The 27030-nt window shown below is 40.6% G+C and overlaps 1 protein-coding gene across 2 annotated transcripts; it reads right to left on the minus strand.

Moving 5' to 3' along the window:
* Window positions 1-2884: 2884 nt before the first annotated feature.
* Window positions 2885-19049, minus strand: LOC117261753 (uncharacterized). Of its 2 annotated transcripts, XM_033634223.2 has the most exons (6): window positions 18819-19049; window positions 13480-13925; window positions 8664-8798; window positions 8492-8571; window positions 8210-8264; window positions 7050-8111 (listed from the first exon to the last, which is right to left on the minus strand). In XM_033634223.2, the coding sequence occupies exons 2-6, from the start codon at window positions 13921-13923 to the stop codon at window positions 7209-7211; spliced, it is 1617 nt and encodes a 538-aa protein (XP_033490114.2). In that variant the 5' UTR covers window positions 13924-13925; window positions 18819-19049; the 3' UTR covers window positions 7050-7208. The 2 variants fall into 2 exon arrangements, with proteins under 2 accessions (XP_033490116.2, XP_033490114.2); XM_033634225.2 differs by lacking the exons at window positions 7050-8111; window positions 8210-8264; window positions 8492-8571; window positions 8664-8798 and adding an exon at window positions 2885-4802.
* Window positions 19050-27030: the final 7981 nt, after the last annotated feature.

A 27030-nucleotide genomic window follows, 5' to 3' on the forward strand; every position in this document is an offset into this window, starting at 1 on the left:
CACCGATGTCCTCAGTTTGCTGCTGTGAATAAGTCAGCTGAGCAGACCTGTCTCCGTCACACAGTGTCCAAAATTAACTTTTTGACGCACCAGCAAGGTGGCTGGTAGATGAAAAAATACAAATATATACACATTTGTATTCAACAAACCTTATTATCTCAATGAAATGTACTGAAACAAACTAAAAGAAGAGGCCAGAGCAAAATCTGTAGCAAAATTATTTAAATGTATTCAACAACTCATCAGGAGCATTGTAGTCAGGGGAAAGTGGGACTGTGGGACCCCAAAAGGAGGGATGCCCTCAAAAAGCCTGGTATGAATAGTTTGGTTGTGCTTGCAGTTTTTTATTTCTAAGTAATTAGTGCCATAGCAACATTAATATTGGCTGACTAATTGGTAATTTCAGACCGTGCATACAGGCTATAGAGTGCTGCAAGGGTGATATTTTTCTGTAGGCCAGCTGGTTCCCTCGTCAAAAAACCTATGGGATTTTTCCATTCGATTTCAGTTTATTACAGAAAATAAGCCCTGTTGCAAACCAATGTGTATGATACTTGCATGTTTTGTTCATCAAATAAAGACAATTTTTTAAAGCCTGAATATGCAATCGCCAGAGGTAAAAAGCTATTGTTAGGATATAAACTAACTATTCTACGGTCGCATGACTTAACATCTCTAACACAATGAGGCTGTAAAGGCGTGTTCGGTGTGATGGTGTACTGTAGTCTCAATTAACCCTTTTTTAAGTGTGCAGAAATTATTTGTAGTTGTAGAAAAAAAATGTCTTAACATTTTATACAAGCTGTCACCTTGATTCTTATTTTTGATACATGAATTAGCCTCACTGGATTAGTTTGAAGATAAAAAAAAATCATATAGAAAACATGACTTAAAAGTGGGATGAATATTTGGCGACTAAATCTATGAAGGATAAAAGTGACTAAAATGTGACTAAAACGAAGCATTTTCATCTCAACGCTAAGATTAAATCTAAAATAGCTGTCAAGATTAACACTGACATGAATAACCTGCATTCTATCTTAAGTATGTACTGTGTCCTGTTTGGAGGCACAGAATGCCTTTCTATGACTTATTCCTTATTTGCATCTGTATTTATTGATATTGTAATTGTGAATTCATTATTCAACAGCCCAAAATATGATTATGTTGTCTTTTGAATGATGAACATTATTTCTTTGGCAAAATGTTTTTAGGGAAAATTGAAATTCTGTAACTCATCAACCCAACACTCAGGAATGATCAGCCTCATGGTGTGACTGAATGGAAATGGCTGTGTATCCCAGATCCAGTTAAGAAGATCTTAGCACTAAGAGCTTCTTAAGAACACTCTTAAGCCTCCCGAAAAACGCGTTTCCCAGATTCGCACTTAGCTTAAGAAGATCTTTCACTAAGGAGGAGTTGTATGGTTGAGCTGACCCACTCTTAACAGTCTTCTTTGCGACCAAACGCTCACAGATCAGCCCCGTCAGGCAAATTAATATTACACTAAGCAAGATGTTAAAACAGTGCGCACCGTATATATTTTGATCTATTTATTGCTTAGCATTAATTAGTGACAGCGAAGAACAAATTTCATTCTGCAGGGAAACACGTCTTTACTGTGCATATGACAATAAACACTTTGAATCTTGAATCTATATGTTTTATGAAGACCCTATGTGCACTCAAAGCTGTGGCACAAGTTACACACCGAAATCTGGCAGAAGAAAAGTAATAAGAAAAATAAGTAGGAGGAATAACAAGTGTGTTCCTGTATGTGCTGTGCACATCAGGCACACAAATATGAAATGAATCATCATGACTATCATTTATCATGATTTGTCTGCACATATCCCACATCTGCATGTGAGATAGTTTACTGCACCCAAAAAAAATGCGTCAGGGCACAACAGAAACACATCCACCCTCCAAACCTGCGACATTTCACAGATATCAGGCAACTGACAGGTGTAATTGAGCTCAGCTGGAACCTCATCAAGGGACACTCTACCCGCTACTCTACATAAAGGCGTCGTCAGTTTATACCTGGCATTTCGTCTGATTCTCAGTGTAGATTGATATAGTCCATAAATCTGTCAATTTTTTCCTTCCATGAACCGGTCACGTTAAAATGATCATTAGCAGAGCTAAAGTAAGAGCTTTGGTACTAGGGCTGCCACGATTAGTCAACTAATCGATGACTAATCGACTATTATAATAATCGGTGACTATTTTAGTAGTCGACTAATTGGAGTCATTTTTCATAGAAAAGTACTATAAAAGTACCCCAAAATACTCCTATTACAGCTTCTTACGTTCAAATATTGGCAGCTTTACACACTCTCCCATGACGGTGAACTAAAACCCTTAGGTGTGAGTACGAAACAAGACATAAGATGACATCATTTTGGGGTTTGGGAAGCACGACATTTTTCAACATTTTAACAAATTTTCAATAAAATGATTAGTTGACTAATCCAAGAAATAATCAACAGATTAGTCGACAATGAAAATAATCATTAGTTGCAGCCCTGTTTGGTACTGAGTCAAAGAAATGGCGTCTTCTGGTTCAAGTGATGATCAAGTAGCAAGGAAATAACAAATAAGAAATTTGGGATGTACCTCATGTTTCAAACAACCCCTTGTTCCTTTTGAATGCTTAATCAGCCATGCTGCTGCCCTGACGATAAGAAACTGCTACCGTCTGGGGCCTGGAGGTAGTGATCCTTCAAAAATGCCTTTCTTTGGTTTCAAGAGGACAAACTGTACAACAAAACAAGAGCAAGACTTTAATATAAGAAAATACAAGAAAGAGCCAAATATACATGAGCAAGCAAAATATCAGACTACAAGAAAGCAGAGGTCCAGAATATATATATTTTTTTAAGTTTTTATTTCACAGTGATGGAAAAATCTTAAGGCAGCCAGTCATTTTGACAGATCTACAGTAATTTACGTAATTTAAGTAATTCACATCCCTGTCCAGTTGATGGCATGCGCATATTAATTAGCTAACATCTAATCTTGTGTTAGATCTCATGTACATGACCCCATTGGCTAGCTGAGTTTGTCCGCAGAGGTGAACTCTTGGTACATTGGTAGATACCACTGCAAAATGTCACAGCAGCTGAGTGTTGGAAGTTTATTTAAAAAGCCCAATACTTTATAGCCTCGATAAACAAGGTGAATAAATAAGTCTGTCTGGTTAGCGCGTGCTAATACAGCAACAGCGAATGTCAGGCACTGAGCAGTCAAATGGTCTCAACAAACTCACACTGACACCAAAATGACTTAACTCTGTCATTAAATCTGTTAACCATTTGGTAATGTTAGCCAGTTAGTCCCGTCACCATGTGTGGGCCAAGTGTCCCTGTCTCGTGATTAACAGAGCAAGAGCAGGTTTAGGATGGGCCAAGCGAATCAATATGCTGCGGGCAGCTTTACAATGAAATAAGATTTTACCCACTTTAAGTTCAGCAACACCTCAGTGGCCAAAAGGCTGAGCATTTGCTGTTGATTACTAACGTTACCGAAACTTTGGAGACCAAAAAAAACAGAAAAAAGAGGAATTGATGTGTTGGAATGACAAGCAGAAAATACTGACAACATTTACTAGCCAGCAGCAGCTGAAATTAAATTGCAGGATTATGAACAACAGGGAATAAAGTCTAATGTAATGCGAGATTAGTATCAAACTATAATACACACTGATCTAGAGCAGCACAATTATCAAAAATGATAATGACGATTATTTTTATCAATATTGAGATCGCATTTATATATCATGATTATCTTTTGTTTTTAGGGACAAAATATTTTTATTGTACTTTCACATTTAAATTAACAGAGGACTGCTTTCACCTCGCACCTAAATCTGAAATACTTCCAAACAATGGATAATGATGACTGATGACGGATTTATTTAGTTTAGCTCGTCTGCTGTTGCAAAGCTCAGGATAGTCTCTCACAGACTGCTGCTGCAGGATGAACGCGCTGCAGGCACTTGATTTAATATGCAGCAGTTTTCTATGTGCAGACCACACACATTAAACATCAATATCCCAGTCGATCATTTAATTATGGGAAGCCGAAGTGTGCATGATTAATATTCAATTAAGTGTGCAGCCCTTCACTGATCTTCATACTATATACACACCTCTCCTAAACTACTTTTTCTCCTCCACCTTCTTCTGCTTATTAAGCTCTTTTGCCTTCTTCTCTATGAGATACTGCTCCCTCCTTTTCTGTCTCCGTTTCTCCTGCACATCTGGTTTTTGATGGTACCGCCTCCATCTTTTTTTAAGGTTTGCCTTGATAAAGTCTTTTGTGGAGACCCCACCACGAATCTCTGTGAGCCACTCCTCTACTGTCCTGCCCAAAGGGTCAGTGGCCTGGCAGAAGGACTGACGTGTGGCCTTGTGCACGCTGTGACCGGCGTCCCTCGTCATCCTCTTTTTGCACATGCTGCAGGTATGGTGCTTTTTTGGGGTTAGTATAACCCCGGCCATGATGGCCTCCTCCTGGACCTTCCACCTCCACCTGGTGGTTCTAGGCACATTTTTCTGTATCCACTCCTCCAGGGTGACCCCTTCAGATGTGGACTGGCAGAAAATCTTTTTTTTGTGCACAAAGTGGCCGAGGACCGACGTGGCTTTGCCACAAGCAGCGCACATACGGGGTGCTTTGCAGCTCCTTGAAGTCCCTGGCCGTGCATCCAAACTGACAGGAGCGGGATTAACTGTGGTGTTTGAGGTGTTGGAGGTCCCAAGGTCCATCCTGGTGCCCAGACTGTGTGGGTCAATCTTCACAGAGAAAAAGCACACAGGTTAATTAAAGTACAAAGAGACCAGTGTCTCCATACAAGAGTAACCATGTATGAAACAACAGCAAATGGAACATATGTATTATTACTACATTTATGCTCTGATTTTTGGATCGTTTTGTACTAACACAGTAATAAAGTGCCACAATGTAATTTTTGAGTGCTCGTGTTGTTGTGATGTGTTTTAAAAACTAGTTTGAACTTTTTTCCTTTCTTTCCAGATTCCACCATTTACTTTATCTAACAGTGGTAATGTTCCTCTTTGGATTTCTCATTCAATTTAATTCTTGTCTATCAGCGATTTTCATTGATTGGTTTCACTTTTGTTTTTACGTTCTATTTCAGTAAGTTAAAGTTGATTGCCTCTTGTTGGGGACACACTGAAGGTATCTACAGTTATTCAAAGTAATTCACATTCCCGTTCAGTTGCCAAACTGTCATTTCACCCACGTCTGGCTAGTTTTCTAGCCAGCTACTAATTCCATCACGCTTTTATGTGGTAGTTTTACAGTGGTGACATAAAATTAGCCGAACAAACATGTCACTCATCTGAAGACAACAATGTGCTTTCCTACACTATGACACGAGTGTGTTAGTGAAGTATTAAGTTGTGAAATATCAATCATGTAGCTTGCTAACTCCCCTATGCTATCATGCTACACAGGCTAGAGAAAATGATTAATACTGTCAGTCTGTCAGCCTCTATTCATTTATTTATTTATTTTTTAAAACAGCAATGGCCAATGGGGAAGCACCAAAACTCACGTCATCACTCACTCTGAACAATGGTGTAACTTCATCACTCACTTACTCATAGTCAGACTTTGGCGTTTACAGGGCTGGCTTCGACCCTGCAGTCCAGCCAAAAATCTAAGTAAAAATGTGAAGTAAAGTAACTACTTTGATTACCTCATCAGAATTATGCAACTTTAAAGTTATGTAACTTTATTTACATTTTGATTACTTTTCTAACAAATGTTTGCTGGATGGTAAAGAAAGCCTATTCACAGACAGTAAATGTCTGGAAATAGGCTATGGCAAAGAAGGCATTCCTGCATGGCAAGAAGATGGAAAGCAACAGAGTCAATGTTTTATTCTACTGTTTTTACTGAAAAGAAGTTATCCAGATGCAACCCTTTCGTTATCACCAACATTTTGATTAATTTGATTACATATCTTTTATTTTCTTATCAGTGACTGTAACTGATTCTGACAACATTATTCTGTAATTTAATTACATGATTAATTACAACGCGTTGTTGTTCACAAGTGCTGACTGAAAGATCAAAGATCAAAGGCATCAATATTGGTTTTCAGTTTTGTCCCTTATAATATTTTGATGATATTATGGATCATAGATGGTGAAATCTCGAACTGTTTCCAACTGGCACTGAGAAATGTTTTTAAATAGTTGGACCATTTGCCTATGCAGTTTTTTAAAAAGTGGTAAACCTCACACTGTTGTTACTTACAAATAACTGAGCCTTTGGAGGACGCCCCTTTCATACCCAATAATGATCCTACCTAGGGCTGCAGCTATTGATTCTTTTAGTAATCGAGTATTCTATCAATAGGCTCTGTGCATAAGCCTTGTGACGCACTTCTGATTTTCGCCAGTGAACGGCTATGGAGTTTCCGGTTCACTTCCCACTCCAGTCAACACAGTGGTAAAAATCAATCAACATAAACACGAGAGCTGTAACTGTACAGAAAAAGAAGAAATATAATGTCAGGGATGCTTTTAAAGATATTTTTTGGGGCATTTTTTGCCTTTAATGGACAGGACAGGTAAGTGTGAAAGGGGGAGAGAGAGGGGGGATGACATGCAGCAAAGGGCTGCAGGCTGGACTCAAACCCCGGGCGCTGCGGCAACAGCCTTGTACATGGGGCGCCTGCTCTACCACTAAGCCACCGACGCCCCATGCCAGGCGCTTTGTACCGGTTCAAGTCGCTATAGCGGTGAACTCAGCTTCCACTGCTTCCCAGAAGACACCGGACTTCATGCGCAGTGGCTGCACAAGATTCACAGGACGGGATTTTCGGTAACTCGGCATACGAAGGTATGCAGCCAACATTTCGAAAAAGTCCAAATTCATATTATTGCTAAGCGTAGACGGGTTTTAGCTGCTAACAGCAAGACACGGGCCAGTGTTTGGGAGCGCCGGACTTAACCGACATCAAGTCCGTATCCAGGCCCAGTGGAGACATGAGGAGGAGATACACACACTTTTGCTTCAGTTTTGATTTTAATAAAACAGTCATCTGATTCCATAAATGCGCCGCTATGTTAACACACTTTATTACACATTCAGCGTTACATCATAAATTTATACAAGTTCAAAATAAAACATATTTACATTAAACATAGTGACTGGATTTGAACACATTACATGCATTTCTGCATGTAGACATGGAAATAAAACCTGTCCACTTTCTCTTTGATGACATCTAACATGTCACTGTCCTTGTAAATTCTTTGAATTAGTATGTCTTCCTCAGTTGAGACAACAAAATCACACCAACTCATTCCTGTTATAAGCATCTGCCCTTGTACTTGTGAGTAATAAGCATGCGTTTGTTTGAGCTCCAATTTGCCTGAACTCATTTTGAGATACGGGCAGTCAGTGTAGCTTTTCACATCCGGACACTTTATTTCAATCAAACCAAACTGATATGGCTCTGAAGGGTCAAAAATTAACCCATCTGGAGATGCCCCCAACCAAGGGGCGTTAGGGTGGATTACAAATCCACAGGGGTAGTGGTTGACCCTCTTCATCTGGCAATACTCCCAGATGGCATCTGCCTCCATTTCAAGCCCCCTCTTCATAGCTGCAGTCTGATGGGTCCCCTGCAGTATCCGGGCAGCCAGACTGTCTTCAGAGCTCTCTCTGACCTGACAGATCTCCCTGAACCATGAGGCAGTCAGTCTAGGCCTCTTTAACTGATGCCGTTCACCACATAAACTTTGTGCTCTGGTAGCACACTCAAATTTGTGCGCCATGTCCCAAGTGACCTCAAGACTTTTAAGATGTAGCTGTTGTGGTTCACTACAGACAAACATGCAACTGGATGGCTGCAGGCTGTAATTCCGAAGAGGCATAGATGGAGGTGGTGGGGCAGCATGGAAGGACAGGTCTCTCTTCGCTGTTGCTGGTTGCTGGTAGGACAATGGACTTCCGGCTTGAACCAGGCCAAGGGCAGAGTCAGCCAGAGGAATTTCACAACTGATGCCCATGCTGCAGATCATCGGCGCCTCAGCTGCGGAGAAGTCCTTATACACCTCTGTCACCTAGGGATAAACAAATCATAATTACCTCACCATAAACATTCCCCATACTTTCAATGAGCAACATGTGGGCGTGTTGATATTGTTATATCCCTACTCACCTGAAGGACGGAGCGATCAGGTAAATCCCCACTGAGGCCTTTGTAGAGTATGCTCCTGTGTGAAGCATAAAACATACATAAGTTTCATACACATATTTTCTTTTTTTAAAGATTATTTTTTGGGCTTTTTGCCTTTAATTGACAGGACAGTGTGAAATGTGGAGAGAGTGAGTGGGGGGATGACATGCAGCAAAGGGTTGCAAGCCGGAATCGAACCTGCGACCGCTTCATTCAAACAATCATGTAGAATATTGTAATAAATCTACAATATTCAGCTTTTACCTTACACCCTCTGTTGTTGCTCCACACTTTGGTTTAGCAGACAGTACAGCCATCCTGTCCACAGGGCCTGGCTTTATACCCTATCAAGTTAGGCAGGATATAGTTTAGAAAATATCCCCAACCCGTGTGTAATGACAGGCAACAGGTAAATATGCCTTGTTTCTTGATTTACCAAAGTTCTGTGCTTGTGCCATTGTTGTTCTCCCTCGGTACAGCTTAGCATACAGTGGTTACATAAAGGTACTCCAGCCACACATGTGCAGCTGTGATGAATCAGCTCCATGGGACTGGAATCTTTCAGTACTACCTGCAAAAGTAAAATGTCATAGTTAATACTTATTAATCTTGATTTGTTTCATTGTTTAGTCATTCTTTTAGGTCACAATCTGGGTTTTTAAATATTTTTTATATCTAATAGCCACTGAGCATGTATGTTAGAGTATTTTGTATAACATTTGAACTGCACTAGATCAATATCCCTAATCAATTTCATTTGATTCATGATAGCCTAATACCTACAACACCAGCTTGCACCTCATTCATTTACATCAAACATGAATGACTTTAGCTAAGTCCCCAGGAACATCAGGAACTGGGTTATAATAAAGTACCAGTAACAACATCATAACATGAAAAAAATGCATGCAGTAACCCAGTGGGTAACAGCAAGGAGAACCTACCTGTTATTTTAACCACTCTTCATTATGTGCAGATTTAAGAGTTAACATTGCATTAAACATGTATGACCTTAGCTAAGTCCCCAGGAACACTGGGAACACTGGGTTATTGAAGCAACAGGCGTATAACTGTTCTGTCTTATCGATCCTAGCTTCACTAATCACCATACACTCAAACTGTGAGGCTTCTCAGCTTTCTTCATGGATCTAGAATGCCCAGAGAACAACTTCACCTGTGCCCTGATCTTTGTCTGACACTGAGAGGGACAGAAAGTTAATACAGTTAGCACAATAACTAACAATTAAGAAAATACGAAAACAAACGCAAAGCTAAAAAATTAGCACATTGCTAACGTTAGCTGGTTGGCTAACATCACCATATAATCTACTTACCCTCATACTGGTGCAAGTAACTGGATATATACAGACGAAAACCCTTTTCCCGCTTGCTCTTGTGAGCAGGGGAGTTGGCATCCACCATACGATGCACATAATTTAGTAATATTTTTTGGAAGATTTTGAAGACATCTTGTGAAATTCATGGTGACGCGGTGAAGCTCGAAGTTAACCAGAAACTCCTTTGCCGCTCACTGGCAAAAATCAGAAGTACGTCACAAGTTTGTGCACTGAGCCTATAGTAATATATGAAAGAGAAAATAAGAAAAGTCTCTGAAATGAGAGAAATCAGCAACAACCTTTTTTGAAAGTCAGAGCATTTTACTATGCCGCAATCAGCATGAGATTCAGGCAAATGACTGGTTCCACACACACACACACTCTAGCTACACCACTATTTCTCATGCTGTAAAGCATAACCAGTGTTGGGCAATAGCGTCACTACAAGTAGCAATGTTACAAATTTAACAGCATTCTCAGTCGCATGGTGGTAACGTCACTACTTTCTGAGTCAAATAGCTTTTTAGTAATGAAGTCGATTAATTGACCGAGTAGCACAGTAGTGCCCATAAAAGTGCAACAGACTCTTTTTCTGCTGAGGTCTGGCTAAAACTAAGGTTAGTAAAACTGAGGTAATGTGATTGACGCTAGCACCACACTGAGGCACGTAGATGATAGAATTGCCACCTGTCCCATATAATACAGGATTGTTCCATATTGAAAAAAAAAAATTGTACTGTCCCATACCAATTCAATAAGGGATGCAGTTTATTGCATATTCCTGTGCACACAATGCCTAAACTATGTTCTTCCATAAATGGGTAAAGATAGCATGCACATTCCAAAAGACTTAATGCTGGGTGCTGGACCAAAAAGTGAGAATGACATAAAAGATAGAGTCCACACACCAGAAGCTGCTCCTTGAAGAATTTATTTGAAGTTCAAATAAATTCAAGGAGCAGCTTCTGGTGTGTGGACTCTATCTTTTATGTCATTCTAAACTATGTTCTTGACATGCTGGGAATGAACGATTAAACCAAAAGAGTTTCACAAGACATAGCAGAGAAATATTGAATCAGAATTTGTGGAGGAGAATATCAAATAATGGCATGTCTGTCATTCAGCATCATCGTTGCTGTGGTTACAAAGACTTCACTCAGGACCACTTTACGTCAGCTCAATGACCCGCTGGCTGCTTGATTAAGTTGTTTGTAGGTCCCTTTTACTCCAGGATGTTAAACTTATGGAGCTTATGGAGTTACAAAGCCTCAAGTGCACTTGTATCTCTTTCATTGTGGCGCTGGACGTGCATGCACAAGCTTTGTTTACACACCCACAGTCAGACAAATTGATGCAGAAACACCCTTCAATCGGTTTGCATAGCAATATCTGTGATATATTTGCCTCCAGGCAAATATTTTGCCTCGAGGCTTAATAGTAAGCCAAATATTCGAGTAACTCAGGGAATCATTTCAGCCCTATCCTATCCTATCATCTGTTACCCTGTTTACTTGTGAATTGTTACAAACATGTTTTTTTGAGCATTCCACAGCTTTCCCAGTCATTTATTGTCCCTGTCCTATATTTTTTTAGAATGTGTTGCATGCATCAAATTCAGAGTGAGTGTACATAAACAAAAAACAATGATGTTTATCAGTTTTAACATGAAGTATCTTGTCTTGTTTTGTATTGTATTCAACTGAATGTAAGTGAAAGGATATGCAAATCTTTTTTTTTATTTTCCCACCCATTTTTTTGTTTTTCTGGGTGGTATATCAGTTCGTACCGAAAGCCGGTATTTATTTTTGTTTTGATATGAATTCATGTAGCCTCCCGCAATACCGGTGAATAGCCCAAACAACATCCGGAACGCACGAGGCGCGAAAGTGTTTCAGCAGGGACCCATTTCACCACTGTACACCACAGGCGCGCTAGAGCCGGCGAGAGTCAGAGCATAGAGAAAAGTTTAGAGACGAGAATGGCTGCCGGAGAGAGTCCTGAAAGCGAAGCAACTGTACACGATGACTCAGAAGAACTCATACCAAAAAGAGCAGTGTTTCCCCTATATGCAACTACACACACACAGTTGATGGCAGTACTGTGTAGCAGGGCTTTAATTAGATATGACTTCAGTTTTATGTAGCTCTCTCAGAGCCTGATGTCTCACATACTACCATGAAGTCTCAATGTGAACAGGTGCACAGTTATTTAAGCATTTAACACATTCACTTCAGAGTAGGGACACATGCACGCACGCCTCGGGCTGCATTTTCCTGACCGAAGCCGACCCGTCCCGAGTCTGAGACAATTATAACTGAGCACGGCACTAATGGAGCGGAGCCTGTGTTGCTTTCAGGTGTTGTCACGTAAATAACAAATTATAGGCCATTACACAACACAGCAGCATGTCAGGTGGGCCGAACCCGTGCAAAATACCGTCAAATACCGTGAATTTTTTTAAAAAACGTGATGTGAAAATTTTGTCATACCACCCAGCCCTATTATCAGGGTTGTACTGTATACATGGTGGCAGCATGCAAAAGTTTGGGCATCCCTGGTCAAAATGTCCTTACTATAAATAGTTAAGTGAGTGTAAGATGAACTGCTCTCCAGAGGCAAGAGGTTAAAGATGAGACATGCTTTTTCAACACTTTCAGCAATATTACCGTATTCATTTTGGTTAGAAAAAAAGAAATGAGCACCCCATGATATTTGCGCTCTCAGACAACTGAGAGGCCGTTTACATGTACACGGTGATTTTGATAAACGGAGACATCTTCCTTCCTTTGTGCCCTTCGTTTACACGCAAACGGAGATTTCTCCTCTGAAAACGAGTCTTTCTAAAAACTCCGGCCAGAGTGGAGATTTTGGAAAACTCTGGTTGCGCGTTTGCATGTAAACTGAGATAAATGGAGTTATAGGCAGTCAACGTCACAGTATGCGCCGGAACTTGCGCCTGTGTCAAAAGTGCGACCTATGTTGCTATGGTGACAATGGATACATGGAAGGCTTGAGCTTCTCGTTACACTGCCACCTACAGGTTTGGCATGCTCTTGTGTATATATACATGGGTAAGTGTAAACGAAGATCTTTTTGAAGACGGAGACGGTGAAATGTCCGTTTATGAAAATAGCTGGCAACGTGTAAACGGCCTCTTAGGGTCTCGGACCTTAATTAGCTTGTTAGGACCATGGCTTGTTCACAGTCATCATTAGGAAAGGCCAGGTGATGCACATTTCAAAGCTTTATAAATACTCTGACTCCTGAAATCTTGTCCTAACAATCAGCAGCCATGGGCTCCTCTAAACAGCTGCCTAGTACTCTGAAAACTAAAATAACTGATGCCCACAAAGCAAGAGAAGGTTACAAGAAGGTGGTAAAATGTGTTCATCATGTAACTAAAAAATGGCCATTAACAGGAACTGTGGAGGTCAAGCTGAGGTCTGGAAAACTTTCAGAGAGCTGCTTGTAGGATTGTTAGAAAGGCAGATCAGAACCCCCATTTGCCTGCAAAAGACCCGCAGGAAGACTTATCAGACTCTGGAGTGGTGGTGCACTGTTCTACTGTGCAGGGACACCTGTACAAATACGACCTTCATGAAGAGTCATCAGGAGAAAACCTTTCCTGTGTCCTCACCACAAAAGCGTGAGAAGTTTGCAAAGGAACATCTAAACAAGAAACAAGTCCTGTGGACTGATTAAGTTAAAATATAACTTTTTGGATGCAATGAGCAAAATTAAGTTTGGAGAAAAAAGGGTGCAAAATTTCACAGAACACCTGTCCATCTGTAAAACACGGGGGTGGATCTATCATGCTTTGGGCTTGTGTTGCAGCCAGTGGCACGGGGAACATTTCACGGGTAGAGGGATGACATGATAGCTGAATTTATTGATGATAAACGATAAATAAAATACCATTTCCTCTGTTATTTCCTGTTTTCTGGAGGTGAGGCCAAAGGGTTTTGACGACCACAACTGGCACGGGGGGCTGTAGGATCTCTGGGTCACTGTCCACTCCTCTTCTTCCTCTTTGATGTGCAGATCCTCTGTGACATGCAGCTCCTCTTTAACTTGCAGCTCATCTGTGACTTGCAGCTCCTCTTTGACTTGCAGCTCATCTGTAACTTGCAGCACTTCTTTAACTTGCAGCTCATCTGTGACTTGCAGCTCCTCTTTAACTTGCAGCTCCTCTGGGACTTGCAGCTCCTCTTTGATTTGCAGCTCCTCTTTAACTTGTAGCTCATCTGTGACTTGCAGCTCCTCTTTAACTTGCAGCTCATCTGTGACTTGCAGCTCCTCTTTAACTTGCAGCTCCTCTTTGATTTGCAGCTCTATCATGGCCTTGTCTTCGTCCATCATGTCTGAATGAGGACAAAAAAGAAAGAGATTAATGCAATGCAAATGCAAAAACACTAAGATGTTGCAGCAGCATAGTCAAACAGCAGTTGTGAGAACCGAAATGTTTCTACAGCATTTCTACACCTCTCTGATCATCTTGTGTCGTCCAATTAGATCTGAATTGTGTGTGTGTGTCTGCTGTTCTTGTTCCATCTTTAGTACATGTACATGCATGATCTCATTTGAAAGGCAGCACTCTGAAGTTTATTCCCCAGCAGTCAGAATCACTGTCATTGGTTATATAAACTTCCAAATGCTGATATTTTTTTTGCTTTTGAATCTTTGCCTGAATTTCTTAAAGCCATAGTGTGTAGGAATTTCTTCCATCTAACGTTGAAATCATATATTGCATTCAAACGGATAGTGGATTCACCTTCAGCAGCTCTTTCCACCTGGGAAAGGCTACCCCAATGTTGACCTTTGGTTTTTAAATTCGCTGGTCACATTGCTAGTCAGCTGCAATTATGGCTTGACTCTAAAAAATTCTAACAAAGGGTTTTTCAGTGGTTTATTGTAGTATTGGGTGTACTTAATAACATACTAAAAGCCTACTAAAGTCTGACCACTAGAAATGACCATTGCTCCTTACTATTTATCAGAGACAAGCAATTTTGGTGCCAAACCCCATGTTTTGGTGATAAAGGCATCCAATTAGAATATTTAAATTATCGTGAAGTTATAATAAGTACAAACTTAAAATAAATCAATTGGTTATGAACATATTTATGTTAAAAGTGAATAAAATTTACAATGTAATCGGACATTGCTCCTTTCTCCATTTTTTATTATATTTACATATTGTATTTTAGTTTTGTGAATCAGGGGATTTTAATTCGAATTTTGGCGTTAGATGCGCATCTAAACATGCTGATGGAAACATGGCTAATGTTTCCATCAGTATGTTTAGATGCACGTAGCACACCTCTCTCCATGGTGATATCCACACTCCGGGTCGGGAAGGCAGTAATGCATTTACAAGCTGGTTGCCAACCGCCAGAAAATGTAGAAGAAGAAGAATGCGAGACTTGGGCTGCGGTCGGAAAGTCTCTCCTATCATCTATTCCTAATCACTATTCCTTGACCTTGGTGGGAAACGTCACGAGGTCAAGGAAAGATGAGTAGGAGAATTCATAAGGACTTAGGAAAAGAGAACCGCAGAGCTGAGAAAATCCGACCTCACTTATGCTGGGCTACGTCATCATGCGACGGCAGATGTTATTGATGTGGGTCTGCTGTGGTGAAACTACAATGTTCTGAAGATGGACTACAAAATGCACACGATGAGAACATATGGGGCATACGTTCTCATCATGTTGTTTCATGCAGGATATATAAACGTGGACAACACGGTGAAAGATAGTTTAATTACTAAGGTTGGAATTGAATTAAAAAAAGGAATATAGGCTGCCAGCCACAAACTGAAATGAAATTGTCACATTGAGAATGTTTGCTCACACTCACCCATCTGAATCCCAAGTAGTAAAATGAATTAATGATATTACTAAAGGCTGGCAATACAACAACACTCAAATGAATAAATGACTGATGCAAACTGAGCATATGTTACGGTGCGTGTCCCCTCCGTCCACAGCTGTGTTCAACTTGTTTGTTTTATAACAGGATAAACAAATATTAAATGCATTATTTTGTTTTTCCATGTGAATAAAAAGAGAATGGAAATCCATGTGCTTTTTCCATTTTCTTCTTCAAATGGGCAATTGGAGTAGAAATTAGACCACAACCAGTAATTAACTTGTGTTTGGCCTTTATTAAATCAATATTATGTGCTCTTACTGCATAGATAGACAGATAAATAATAATAATAATAATAATAATAATAATAATAATAATAATAATAATAATAATAATAATAAAAGGGACGCTGCTGTGCCTCGTGCGTAAATGCGCACAGCGTCTCTATCTATCTATCTATCTATCTATCTAGGCCATAAGCATAGCCGATGCCAATGTTTTGAGATACAGTAGGGGCAGATAATATAGATTTAACAATAAAGGCGAAAAACAGGTAGGTTTCTGGTTTTGGTTTAATTTCTATATCAATTAGCCATTTGAAGACGAAAATGGGAAAAGCGCATGGATTTCCGTTTTTTCTCATTCACACGAAAATTGGAAAATTAAAATGATGCATTGTATATTTGCATTTTTGTTTATCCTGTTATACAACAAGTTAAACAAAGCTGTGGACGGAGGGTAGCCTACACCAATAGTAGCGAAACGTTCATAGTTCGCATCTAAATTTAACATAATGTTGAAAGTTGACAACATATAGCATATGAACAAGTTATGGCATGAGATGTATAATGCTTCATAAACAGCGGTAACTTAGATGGTGATCTCCTTCCTTTCTCGGTCATGTTGATCTTTTTCTTTCCTAATCATTTGAGTTTGTGAATGGTGCGTAAATATTGCCGCCGCAATGACTTGTGGGATGGAATTATCTGCTTTCCTATTGCTTAGGAAGGTCCGATGTATCCTGTGCTAAAGGAGATCTGAAAGGAAGCACTGAACCTCCTTTCCTTAGTGTTAAGAGAATTCGAACAGCTCTTATCATGGCTGCCACTATAATACTTCCGGGTCATTTCCAAGGCTATTCAAGACAAGGCTATTCAAGAGAAGGCTGAGACACGGGGTCAAACATGGGGGGATTGCACATGCGCAGTGTAACTTGAGCTGCGATGCTGGAGGGTGACAGCAGGGGCGCTGGATAAAAAGCACAGGATCCACTCAGGCGATCAAAGAGTGCGCTTGGTGCGGTCTGCTTGGACTTTTGGACGGCGACTGCCTGAAGTTGTCGGAATTGCATCTCTGTCATTCTCACCCACAACGCAGGCCACCAGTGACAGTCCAGTAATAAGCTGTGAAAATGACATGCATGCACATCCCCTTTATTCCGCGGTCTCACGCCATCTACTGAGCCTTTGAGGAAGTGCAGACCAGATTTTACTGCGCATGTGCAATCCCCCAGTGTTTGTGTCTCAGCAGAGATATTGGATGAAGCAAGATACCCCACTCAGCTCACTTCCTGATTCAGTGACGTCAGCGCCACGCCCCCGTAGGAGACTTGCGGCAGCTCTGAATGTATTGTCGTCAATGAGAAAAATGAACGTGATCACAATTTATGGTCAATTCTTTCGCCTTATTGTCACTAAAGTAAATATTGGGTTAATTTTCCACAAGCACATCTTACTAAAATTCTGACACTAAAGCTCCATTTTTCATCCGCACAGATCAAGAGAAAGTTAACTTTGTTTGAGCCCTGTCCATCTCAGAAAACAAGTTCTCGCGAGATCTCATGATCTTGATAAACAGGTGGTAAAATCACAGTTAGCTTGCAAACAGTTATTTACTGCTAGTAATAAATAAAAAATGCCCAAGCTTTGTGCAGCAATAGGCTGCAATAATAGGAAGAATGTATTTTCATTCCACCTGCTTCTCGATCCGCATACACAGACATCCACAGAACCTCTGTTCAACATGGTGTGTGTGTGTGTGTGTGGGGGGGGGGGGGAGAACAGGCTCTGATTGGAGGGAGAGCTAACCACGCCCACTTGGATAAGCCTACGGTGGGGTATCTCGCTTCATCCAATATCTGTGGTCTCAGCCTTCTCTTGAATCAAGGCTATTCAACCGCACCAAGCGCACTCCTTGATCGCCTGAGCGGATCCTGCGCTTTTTTATCCAGCGCCCCTGCTGTCACCCTCCAGCATCGCAGCTCAAGTTACACTGCGCATGTGCAGTCCCCCCATGTTTGACCCCGTGTCTCAGCCTTCTCTTGAAAAGCCTTGGTCATTTCACTCAGCTAGGAACCTTCCTAAGCAAAAAAGACTTTTCGACCGCAGCCTTGTTTTGTTTGCGGTTCTGCGGAAAACTCGCGCGAGTTCGTAGTTTTCACCAAAGTTTGTACATTCAGTGGAAACACACAGGATTCGTATTTCTTTTAATGCGCATTTCCCAATGATTCGAATCACTACTGGATGAAAACATAGGTTCTGTAAGGTATTAGGCCCTATCCATCTCCAGCAGGCGCCCCAAAAATCCATTAGGATGCGGGGGATCAGGATCGCATCGTCCAAATCAGTTGACAAAACAAAAATCTTATGTGTCGGCTTAACGAAATTATGGTCGGCCCCGCTGAATCTCACTCTAAGTTTTTTTTGTTGTTGTTGCTGTTGGCAACCCTGTATTAAGCAGTGTTTAATGTGTGCTTTTAATCAACAACAGAAACCCCACCACTAACTGTTGTTTTGGAGGTGAAACTGGAGAGCGAAACAGAGACACCACCGCAAAGCTATTGTTGGTTGGTTTGTATTCTGACACAATGTCCTGACAGTGAATACCACAAACACACACGACGCCCAAACAAAACGTGTTTCTAGTTTTCCCGGTGTTAACCGTCCCTGCTTCCGCTCTCCGACCGTGGTCATGAAGCACAGGGGAGATTTGTTTACCCCCTGGGCAGAAGTAACCTCGGTGTTAACCCCCACTCGCTTTTGCCAGCAGCTGGAAAGCAACACACATAATACTGTGACTTACATTTCACATTTACTGCTAACCTGACCACTTTATTGTGAGCTGTGTCCCCACGTTTTCCCGCACTCAGCTCTGCTGCTTACACAGTCATCCGAATCACCCGCTCGCTCTCTCACTCCTCCATACACTCCATGAGCACACACTGCCCTGCCTCCTGAGAGCCACGCTACTCTTGTAACACTGGTCGCCCCTGCTACTCAACCTCGTGACTGTTCCTGGTGTCATTTCCTCAAGACACAGGCGGAGAATCTGCACCCCACAGCACGTGCACTACTCATGTGGTCACACGAAATATTTACACTTACTGAAGTTGAGCTCCAACTGGACCGTAGTTCAAAACGAGACCGCTTATCCTCGGAATCTTCACAATGCCGTGTCCTTGCACTGACCAACAGTATCACAGTCCTCGCATCTGATGAGCTGGCCAAATTGTCGCCGGTGTCCTGAAACGTGGTCCCTGCACACCGCTTCACCGGCTTCCCTGAGTTATCTTGCAACCTGCAGCCCATCTGATCATGTAGGCCTACGCTGTGGGCGTTCTCACCGCACTACCCCGACAGGGAAACCAATCGACACCGAGAGCGCGAGAGCCATCGTCTGCTCATTACCATGTGAATGGTGGGGGGTGGATACTCAGGGCTCCATGTATTGTGTGTCTGAGTAATATTAAACGTTTTATGTTTTGTCTAAATCACGTTATTTTCAAACCATCTCATAAACATAAAAACATGTAAACGATTAGGTTTCTGTCAATATTTTTGTCATGCTTGTATACTAAAAACGAAAGATAAACGAAAAGATAATCTAAATACATGGCATGTTTATCATAATGCCCAGAGGGTGAAAACCCCTTTAACTCTTGTAAAAGTCACCGAAATTCACCTACACAAGGCAGACCCAAGGTAAATCGAAAGCTGTTCTTGTTCCATTTTTAGTACCTGTACATGCATGGTCTCATTGGAAAGGCAGCACTCTGAATTCTTTCCCTATTAGTCAGAATCACTGCAAGTGCCTCTGTCATTGGCTTACATAAGTTTCAACACACTGAAATAAAAGGAGTTTTTTGATCCTCTGAATATGTTTTATTAAGGCTTTGTCCAGGTGTTTTTCCAATAAAAGAGGATAATGTACTGAATGTGTGAATATGAGTTAAACACTAATCAGCAAAGACAGAAATGTCTCTTTAGGAGTTTATTGTGTATAAAACACTTATTGTGTGTAAAAACACTTCTGGAAAACCTACATTGATGAGAAATTGGTCAGTATTGGTTCAAATGAAGTGTCAGTAAAAAGGCCAGGGGTTTACCTCCACCATGGTCACCTGCAGTCTGGTTTCTTAGTAGGTGGAATGAAAGAAATTACCAAGATGTAGAGAAATAGAGTGTGCCAGGAATGTGTCCTAAAACCCTGAAACGGCTTAGTGTTTAACCACCCAACGTTCCCTGATCTCAATGTCAGTGGATTTTTTTGAATGGGTTTTTGGTTATATGCCTGAAATTAGGTCTGTGGTTTACACACACTTATAGGAATTTCACAGTTGGCTCTACAGTATAAAATACGACCGTCTTTATGATTCATAAAGGGCATAACAATTGTCTTATCCCCTTATCCCTAATTTTGTTATTCCTGGAGCACTATATATGAAACAATGTAATGGCAGTTTGTGGATATGGATGTAATAATGGGTTTGGACAAATATTTCACTGGATTTAGATCATGTGGACCTCAGAGAGTGCATGAGATGAGGTGAACGCTGTGGAAGCTGTGGTTCAGTCTGGAAAATCTGATCTATGGGTTCTGATAAGGCTTTTTATGTGAGTTAAGACTGTTTATTTGTTTGTTTGTTTTTTCTCTGACAGAAGTGTTTATTGAACCTGCTGTGGTGGTTGTAACTCCAAGTGGTCAATATAAATGGAACTACAAGGAGTGTGTGGCTGAACAATAGGTCATATGACTAAACAACTACCACTACTACAGTAGTTGTTTTACATATCATAATCATTGAAAATCATCTAAGGAGGACCTGCAGGTGGGTCATCGAATTTCCAACAGTTTTTAAATAGATTACGACACAGGTGTGCTTTGGGCTGGTCGTAATGAAAGGACATTCTAAAATGTGCAGTTTGATCTTAAAAGAAGACATGTATCAGGATTTCATGAGTAGTGCCACAGAAATGCATTTTCTGGTCACAGATACCCCAAAGAATCAGTATCTGGTGTGACACCATTTTGCTTCATGCAATGCGATTGCAGGTGAAAAAGCCGGATATGGAGGCCCTTACCTGGTGTGGTTACACATGGTCTGTGGTTGAGAGGGCAGCTGGGTGTACTGCCAAATTCACAGAAACGATATTGGAGACAGCTCATGAGCATTCAGTTCAAGAGCATCAGCTCTGGTGGACATTCCTGCAATGGCGCACTCCTTCAGAACTTGGGTTACTGTGGCATTTTGTTATGTGATCAAACTGCACATTATAGACTGACCTGTTACTGTGACTATCCCAAGACACACCTGTGTAGTAATGATGCTGAGAAGTGCTCACCAACATAGATATCAAAAATTTGCAACCAAAATATGAGAAAAAATCTATTGAAGGAATTTTGAAAAAAGAGGGAGGAAAAAGTGTTGCTTTTACATTTTTGTTCACTGTACATTAACTATTTATTACATGCTCTGGTGTTGTTGTAAAATGTGAGCAAATCTAAGCAGTATCTTCAGAGTCACGTGACTTTTTGACTTCAGCACAAGTTCAGCTACAATAATATCTATGTAGTATGTATTTCATGATTATACTTGAAAAAATAACAACAGGTAAATTAAATATTTGTAAAAATAAGTTTTAGAACTGTGTTAGAGTGTGTAAAAACATGATCTTACCCTAAGTGATGGATTTTTTAGGAGACTTGAGGTGATTTTGACAAGTCCTAGGAATGTATGAAGCACTGACACTTTGATCTGCTCCATTGATTTGGAGCATGAAATGGCTATCCAAAAAAAGTATGTCCTATTGTTTTGGGACAAAGAGTTGGCAGTGGTGTTATCAAATTTCCACTGAATATGCAAAACGTGCTGTTCACAGGTTAGGTCAGGTAAAGCCTCCACGCATACACTCTCACAGAGACACCCTCTCTAATCCCTTTACAGAGTGTAAAGTCCTTTTGTGGCACTGATTTAAATCACCACACCCTTTACAGCGTATACACAGACACACATAGAATCACACTGTGATTCCGAAGTGTTGAATATTTTATATGTGTATAACCACACACTGAGCTACAATGTGTGCGTTTTGCTTGTTTGCTTTGTTTTCTTTTTTTTAATGAATATGCAACATTTCCTCAATACTTTTCTATTTTCATTATATGTACACCAGCAGGGGTCACTGTGCACAGGCAGCCCAACCAGCCCAGCCAGCTCATACACACCCATGTGGCCCCTCCGAATACACAGTTTCATCCTGGACGACCAGCTGGGGTCTAACCGAGTCCATCAGATACCCACACTTAACTTGTTCAAATTGTTTTTCACTGAGGACACTGTCAGGACAGTGTGTGAGAACACAAACAGACAGGCACTTACTCAGACCTCCCTCATCTGTAGATAACACTAGTTGCACTATTGAAGCTGAGTGTGTGTTGGTACATATATAAAATATGGAACACTTTGAAATCATGGCCTGATTCTGCATGTGTCTGTGTATGTACTGTACATAGCGTGGTGGTTTAAATCAATGCCACAAAAGAACGTTACCTGGCCTCACCTGCGAACACCTTTTGCATATTCAGAAAGGATCATTGCCAACTCTTTATCCCAAAACAATAGGACATACATTTTTAGATAGACATTTAATTGTCCAAATTAATGGAGTGATGAATATGTTTGAGCTTCATACATTCCAAAGATTTAACAGAATCACCTCAAGTCACCTAAAAATTCACTACAATGACTACGGTCATGTTTTTTTTTACACATTCTAACACAGTTCTAAAACTACTTTTTACAAATGTTTCATTTAGCCTACTGTACCTGCCTTGCCTTTGTAGGATTCTTCTTTGGAAAGACCTGTCCTACCAAGAAAAGATCCTTGAAAATCACCAACTGACTACAAAAGCCATAAGCTATCAGGCTAATCACTGTCTGTTGATTGGCTCTGTAAACTAGGAAGTAAGGCAGGCCCCTCCTTTCAACACAGGCTCTCTTTGGCAAGCCTATGAGGAGAGCATGGCTATAGGCTATACTAGAGTAAACCCAGCATTTGGACAGTGATGAGTAAGCATATTTACATGCAAATGGGAGTTATCACGTACAATAAGAAGAGAGGGAGATTCTGAACATTTGAAATGATACAATGTGTTTGGACTAAATATTTTGCTGGATTTGGATCCTCTTGACCTTTAGGAGTTGTTGGAATATAATCTATTTGTGAATTATGACAAGGCATAATTGATTGATTCACCCCTGGTCCCACCTGACCCTAACGACTCACACTGTGACCTTAACGACTCTGAAACTAAGAGCTCACGTCACCCCTATGACTCTGCAAGGGTTCCTACCCACACAGGGTTTAAAGCCTGCAACATTGTACCAGTCATTTAGAACTGAAGAAGCTTCTTGGATGAGAGGTGAAACGTCTTCAAGAAACACAAGCAAGTCCAGTGGCCTACGATATAGCATTATTACATGAACTTTGTAATGCGTAAGAAACATGAAATGACATGATGACAGTATTTAAAAAAGAACTGCAGATAATATAGTCAAACATGCAATCATTGGCACAATCATGCGTCAAATGCATGACATAATAATGCAGTCTAGGGAGAAATAATGCTACGACATGTATACAGTCACTGTTAACTGTCAAGACAACAAACAAAATAGACTGGCATAAATAAAAAACTGTTTAAATGGGTCAAATGTTTGTAGTATTTCACATGAATTTAAACACAAAATTTAGAATAAGAGGGAAACTCATTATATCTTCACTGTTACAGCAGGTTCTGCCACTAGATGTCACTATTGACCTTTGAGTTGACAAGGCGAGTTTGCACAGTCTCTGAAATATTTGCCTGTTGAGAATACAAGCCAAAGTTCAGCACCCTCTTTGAGACTATGCACCACAGAAATAACAAGCTCTGCCACTTTAGAGGTTATAGCTGCTTCACCACATGTCTGCAGACCCCTGTAGAGAATCAGCTATGTAGCTTACCCAGTTTACACTGATTAATATAGAAAGTGAATGAGTATGTATGCAGCTGCTAGGTGTATATAGTATAAATATTTAGACACCTCATACATAAGCTGGACAGACATTTCCCTGCTCATTTCTGTGGGCTTCAAGATTCCCCCTGGTGCTGGTAGACAGAAACCTCCCAGCAAGGTGCACTTTGCATATGCAAAATACTTTTTTTTTTCTTTTTTTTGAACCAGCACTTTATGTGCGCAAAAATAAAAATAAAATGTCCAAGGGATGCCCTTTTGTTCCACTTGAGCACCTGCCCAGCGAAATATCTGCGCACAGCACTGTCCTGGAGGGACTACTATACACTGTTGTATTTATTTAAGAAGTGAGAAGGTTTTGTCTGGATCCCTGTTTTTGTATTTGTGTTTGTGTTATATTTAAGTTTCCTGTGCTTTGCTCTGTATGTTCCTTATGTGTTCCTATAGCCCTGCCTAGCATGTCTTTCCTTGTACACCTGTCTTGCTTCTTGCCTCGTCAGCCTTTGTGTTGCCAGTCGTCGTTGTTTTGTTACCCAGTCATAATGTTTCCCTTATTTCAGCTTCCTGCCCACTCCAGCTTGTTTTTGTCTTCTGATTTGCTCCTTGCAGAGGTGTTGAGTTGAGTCACATGACTTGGACTCGAGTCAGACCTTTAGTCACAAATTTGATGACTTCAGACGTGACTTGACAAGATGTAATGATTTGAGACTTTCCCCCAAACCCAAATATTATAAAGTTATATTATCTATTATTTAGAATATTATTTCAAACATTATGTTACTCAGTGTCAGTAGAAAAAAATGGTACAACAGATAATTTTGTTTGTGTACAAAAACTACACGGTCGTCATCAAAAAACAAAAACTATGCAAAAAGTGCAGGTTGAAAATTACAGGCGGAGAAGCAACAACTTACAACTCTGACATTTACTGATTAGTGATCATTCTCTTTTGGTGCTGTCTGTGTCCATTCCTGACAAGCTAACCAAAACTTAGAGATGGAGGCTTAACCCTACACTTAAAACAACCCAAATTGTGTACTTTCATCAGAGAACAGATTGACCTTTTCACTTTAACAAATAGATTATCAGCTCCTAATATTTTCAGTTTTTGGGACACATTAAAAGCCTTTCTAAGGGGCCAAATTATAGCTCATACAAAAAGGTTCAAAAAGAAACACAGCGCTGAGCTTAATACTCTGGAACTACAAACTGATGCACTTGAGAAAACATACCAAAATACCCCAGCTAAGGACATATGCAGAGAATTGGTGAATCTGAAATTAAAATACAACACTATGAATACATATCAAGCAGAAAGGGCATAACTAGGTCAAAATAACAATTCTGTGAACTTAGGGAGAAAGCACATAAAGTGCTAGCATGGCAACTTAAAACTGAGGAAAGCAAACAAACAATTAATGCTGAAAGACCGTCCAAAGTTACAATTTGTAACCCCACTGAGATTAATGAGGCCTTTAAAAAGTATTAAATGGACGTTTATACATCACAGTCTCATGGAGATTGATCTAAAATGGAGTCTTTCTTATCCTCTGTTGACTTGCCATGTTTTTTAGAGGGAGACAGGGAGAGTCTGGAGAAGCCCTTTTCTAGTACTGAATTGTTGGACACTATCACTCCCTGTAAATAAATCACCTGGGGATCATGGCTTTCCATATGAATTTTATAAAAAAATTCAGTAACCTTAAAAATCTCTACAAGCTCAATTTAGTTAGTTTGCTTCAGAAGGTGGGAGAAGATTTGAAAAGAAATGGGAGAAAAATCTACCTCCCACGTCTCCAGTTGAGTATCTGTGTCATGCTGGCCAACCATTATTTAGAACTATCTCAAGGGTGTATACAGCTCTTATGTGGACTTAATCAATACCAGATATGGATAGATCAAGGCTTAAATGGGAAACAGACCCAGGAATAAGTATTGAGGAGCAGTAATGGAGGGACTTGTGCAGAGATGGGGTCACCAAATTCAAATTTCTGCATCAGCTGTATATTACCCCACATAAATTACACAATATATCACCTCTTTGTTTTAGATGTGGCACAGAAGAAGGAACATTCCTTCATTCTACCTGGCAGTGTTCTAAACTTCAGGGGTTTTGGCAGGGGGTATGTGAAACTCTATCAAACATCCATGGGGTTACGTTTCCACTGGAACCTGAAATTTGTTTAATAGGGAACTTTACTAATTCCAATCTTGAGACAAATAATGCTAAGAAACTTACAGAATCCTTTTGACAATTACTAAGAAGTGTATTGCGATAAAGTGGAAATCAGACGCCCCCCTTCCAAAAAAACCAAACTAAAAATGGCTGTTCAGCAGTCCACTAAAACCCTATCAAGCAGTCCGGTTCCATTCAGCAACTCTCTCCATGTCAGTGTCCTCCCTTTGAGCATCACGTGAACTGCAGCCTTATACAACTTCCACACCGACCCCAAAGTGCTGCAAATGGCGGATCTGAGGAGCAGAGCAACCTGACGAGTAGTATGGCCCCAATGCTACCCGAGATTCAGTAGTGTGTCTCCTGGCCTGCCTCACAGTGACCACTTCTCTCTCAGCTGCTTTGGTTTAGTGTCTGCTGCAACCCATGTGCTCTCTTCCTGCTTCACCCTACCTCAATAAGTGCATCATGACTTGTTTGGGACTCGAAAAAGTTAAGAACTTGGGAATTGACTTTGGACTTGTCAGTCTTGACTTGGGACTTGAGTGAAAAGACTTGAGACTTATTTGTAACTTGCAAAACAATGACTTGGTCCATCCTCTGGCTCTACTCTGTTAGTTCTTTGGCAGTGTGTTGTCATCATTCCCAGTGTTGAAGCCTCGTCTTGTGGTCACAGGCTCACTGGCTCAGGCCTTTATAAGACCACGCACAAGGTCGTGGCCAGTGATGGTTGCTACGGGCATGGAATACCTGGAGTGTCGAAGCTGCGAGAGGAAGCTGCTCCTCCTGCTTCTGAGATATCTTCCAGCATCCTAGTGGTAGGGTAAACACATACATATATATGTATATGTGTGTGTGTATATATATATATATATATATATATATATATGTGTGTGTATATGTATTCTTACACACACACACACACACACACACTAAGCCTGATCAATACTGGAAAACAATGGTATTCAGTGCTCAGTGTGCATACAGGACCAGAGGCTAGTGGTGCTAGTGTATACAGGAAACCAATAAATGAGATTAAATGCCCCTCAAAGAGTAAACATGGAAAACAGTTTTTAAAGGATAACTTTGGTATTTTTCAACCTGGGCCCTATCTCCCCATGTG

This window comes from Epinephelus lanceolatus, chromosome 5 (genome assembly GCF_041903045.1).
Source record: "Epinephelus lanceolatus isolate andai-2023 chromosome 5, ASM4190304v1, whole genome shotgun sequence".
In the NCBI taxonomy this organism is placed as follows: domain Eukaryota; kingdom Metazoa; phylum Chordata; class Actinopteri; order Perciformes; family Serranidae; genus Epinephelus; species Epinephelus lanceolatus.

What these genes read in the sequence shown, in the direction of transcription:
- LOC117261753 (XM_033634223.2), bottom strand. Translation starts at nt 13,923, where the DNA reads ATGATGGACGAAGACAAGGCCATGATAGAGCTGCAAATCAAAGAGGAG. An exon ending in GCAACAACAGAGGGTGTAAG is followed by an intron (nt 8,265 to 8,491) that starts GTAAAAGCTGAA and finishes TGCTTCACACAG; the next exon opens with GAGCATACTCTACAAAGGCC. An exon ending in CTGATCGCTCCGTCCTTCAG is followed by an intron (nt 8,112 to 8,209) that starts GTGAGTAGGGAT and finishes GTTTATCCCTAG; the next exon opens with GTGACAGAGGTGTATAAGGA.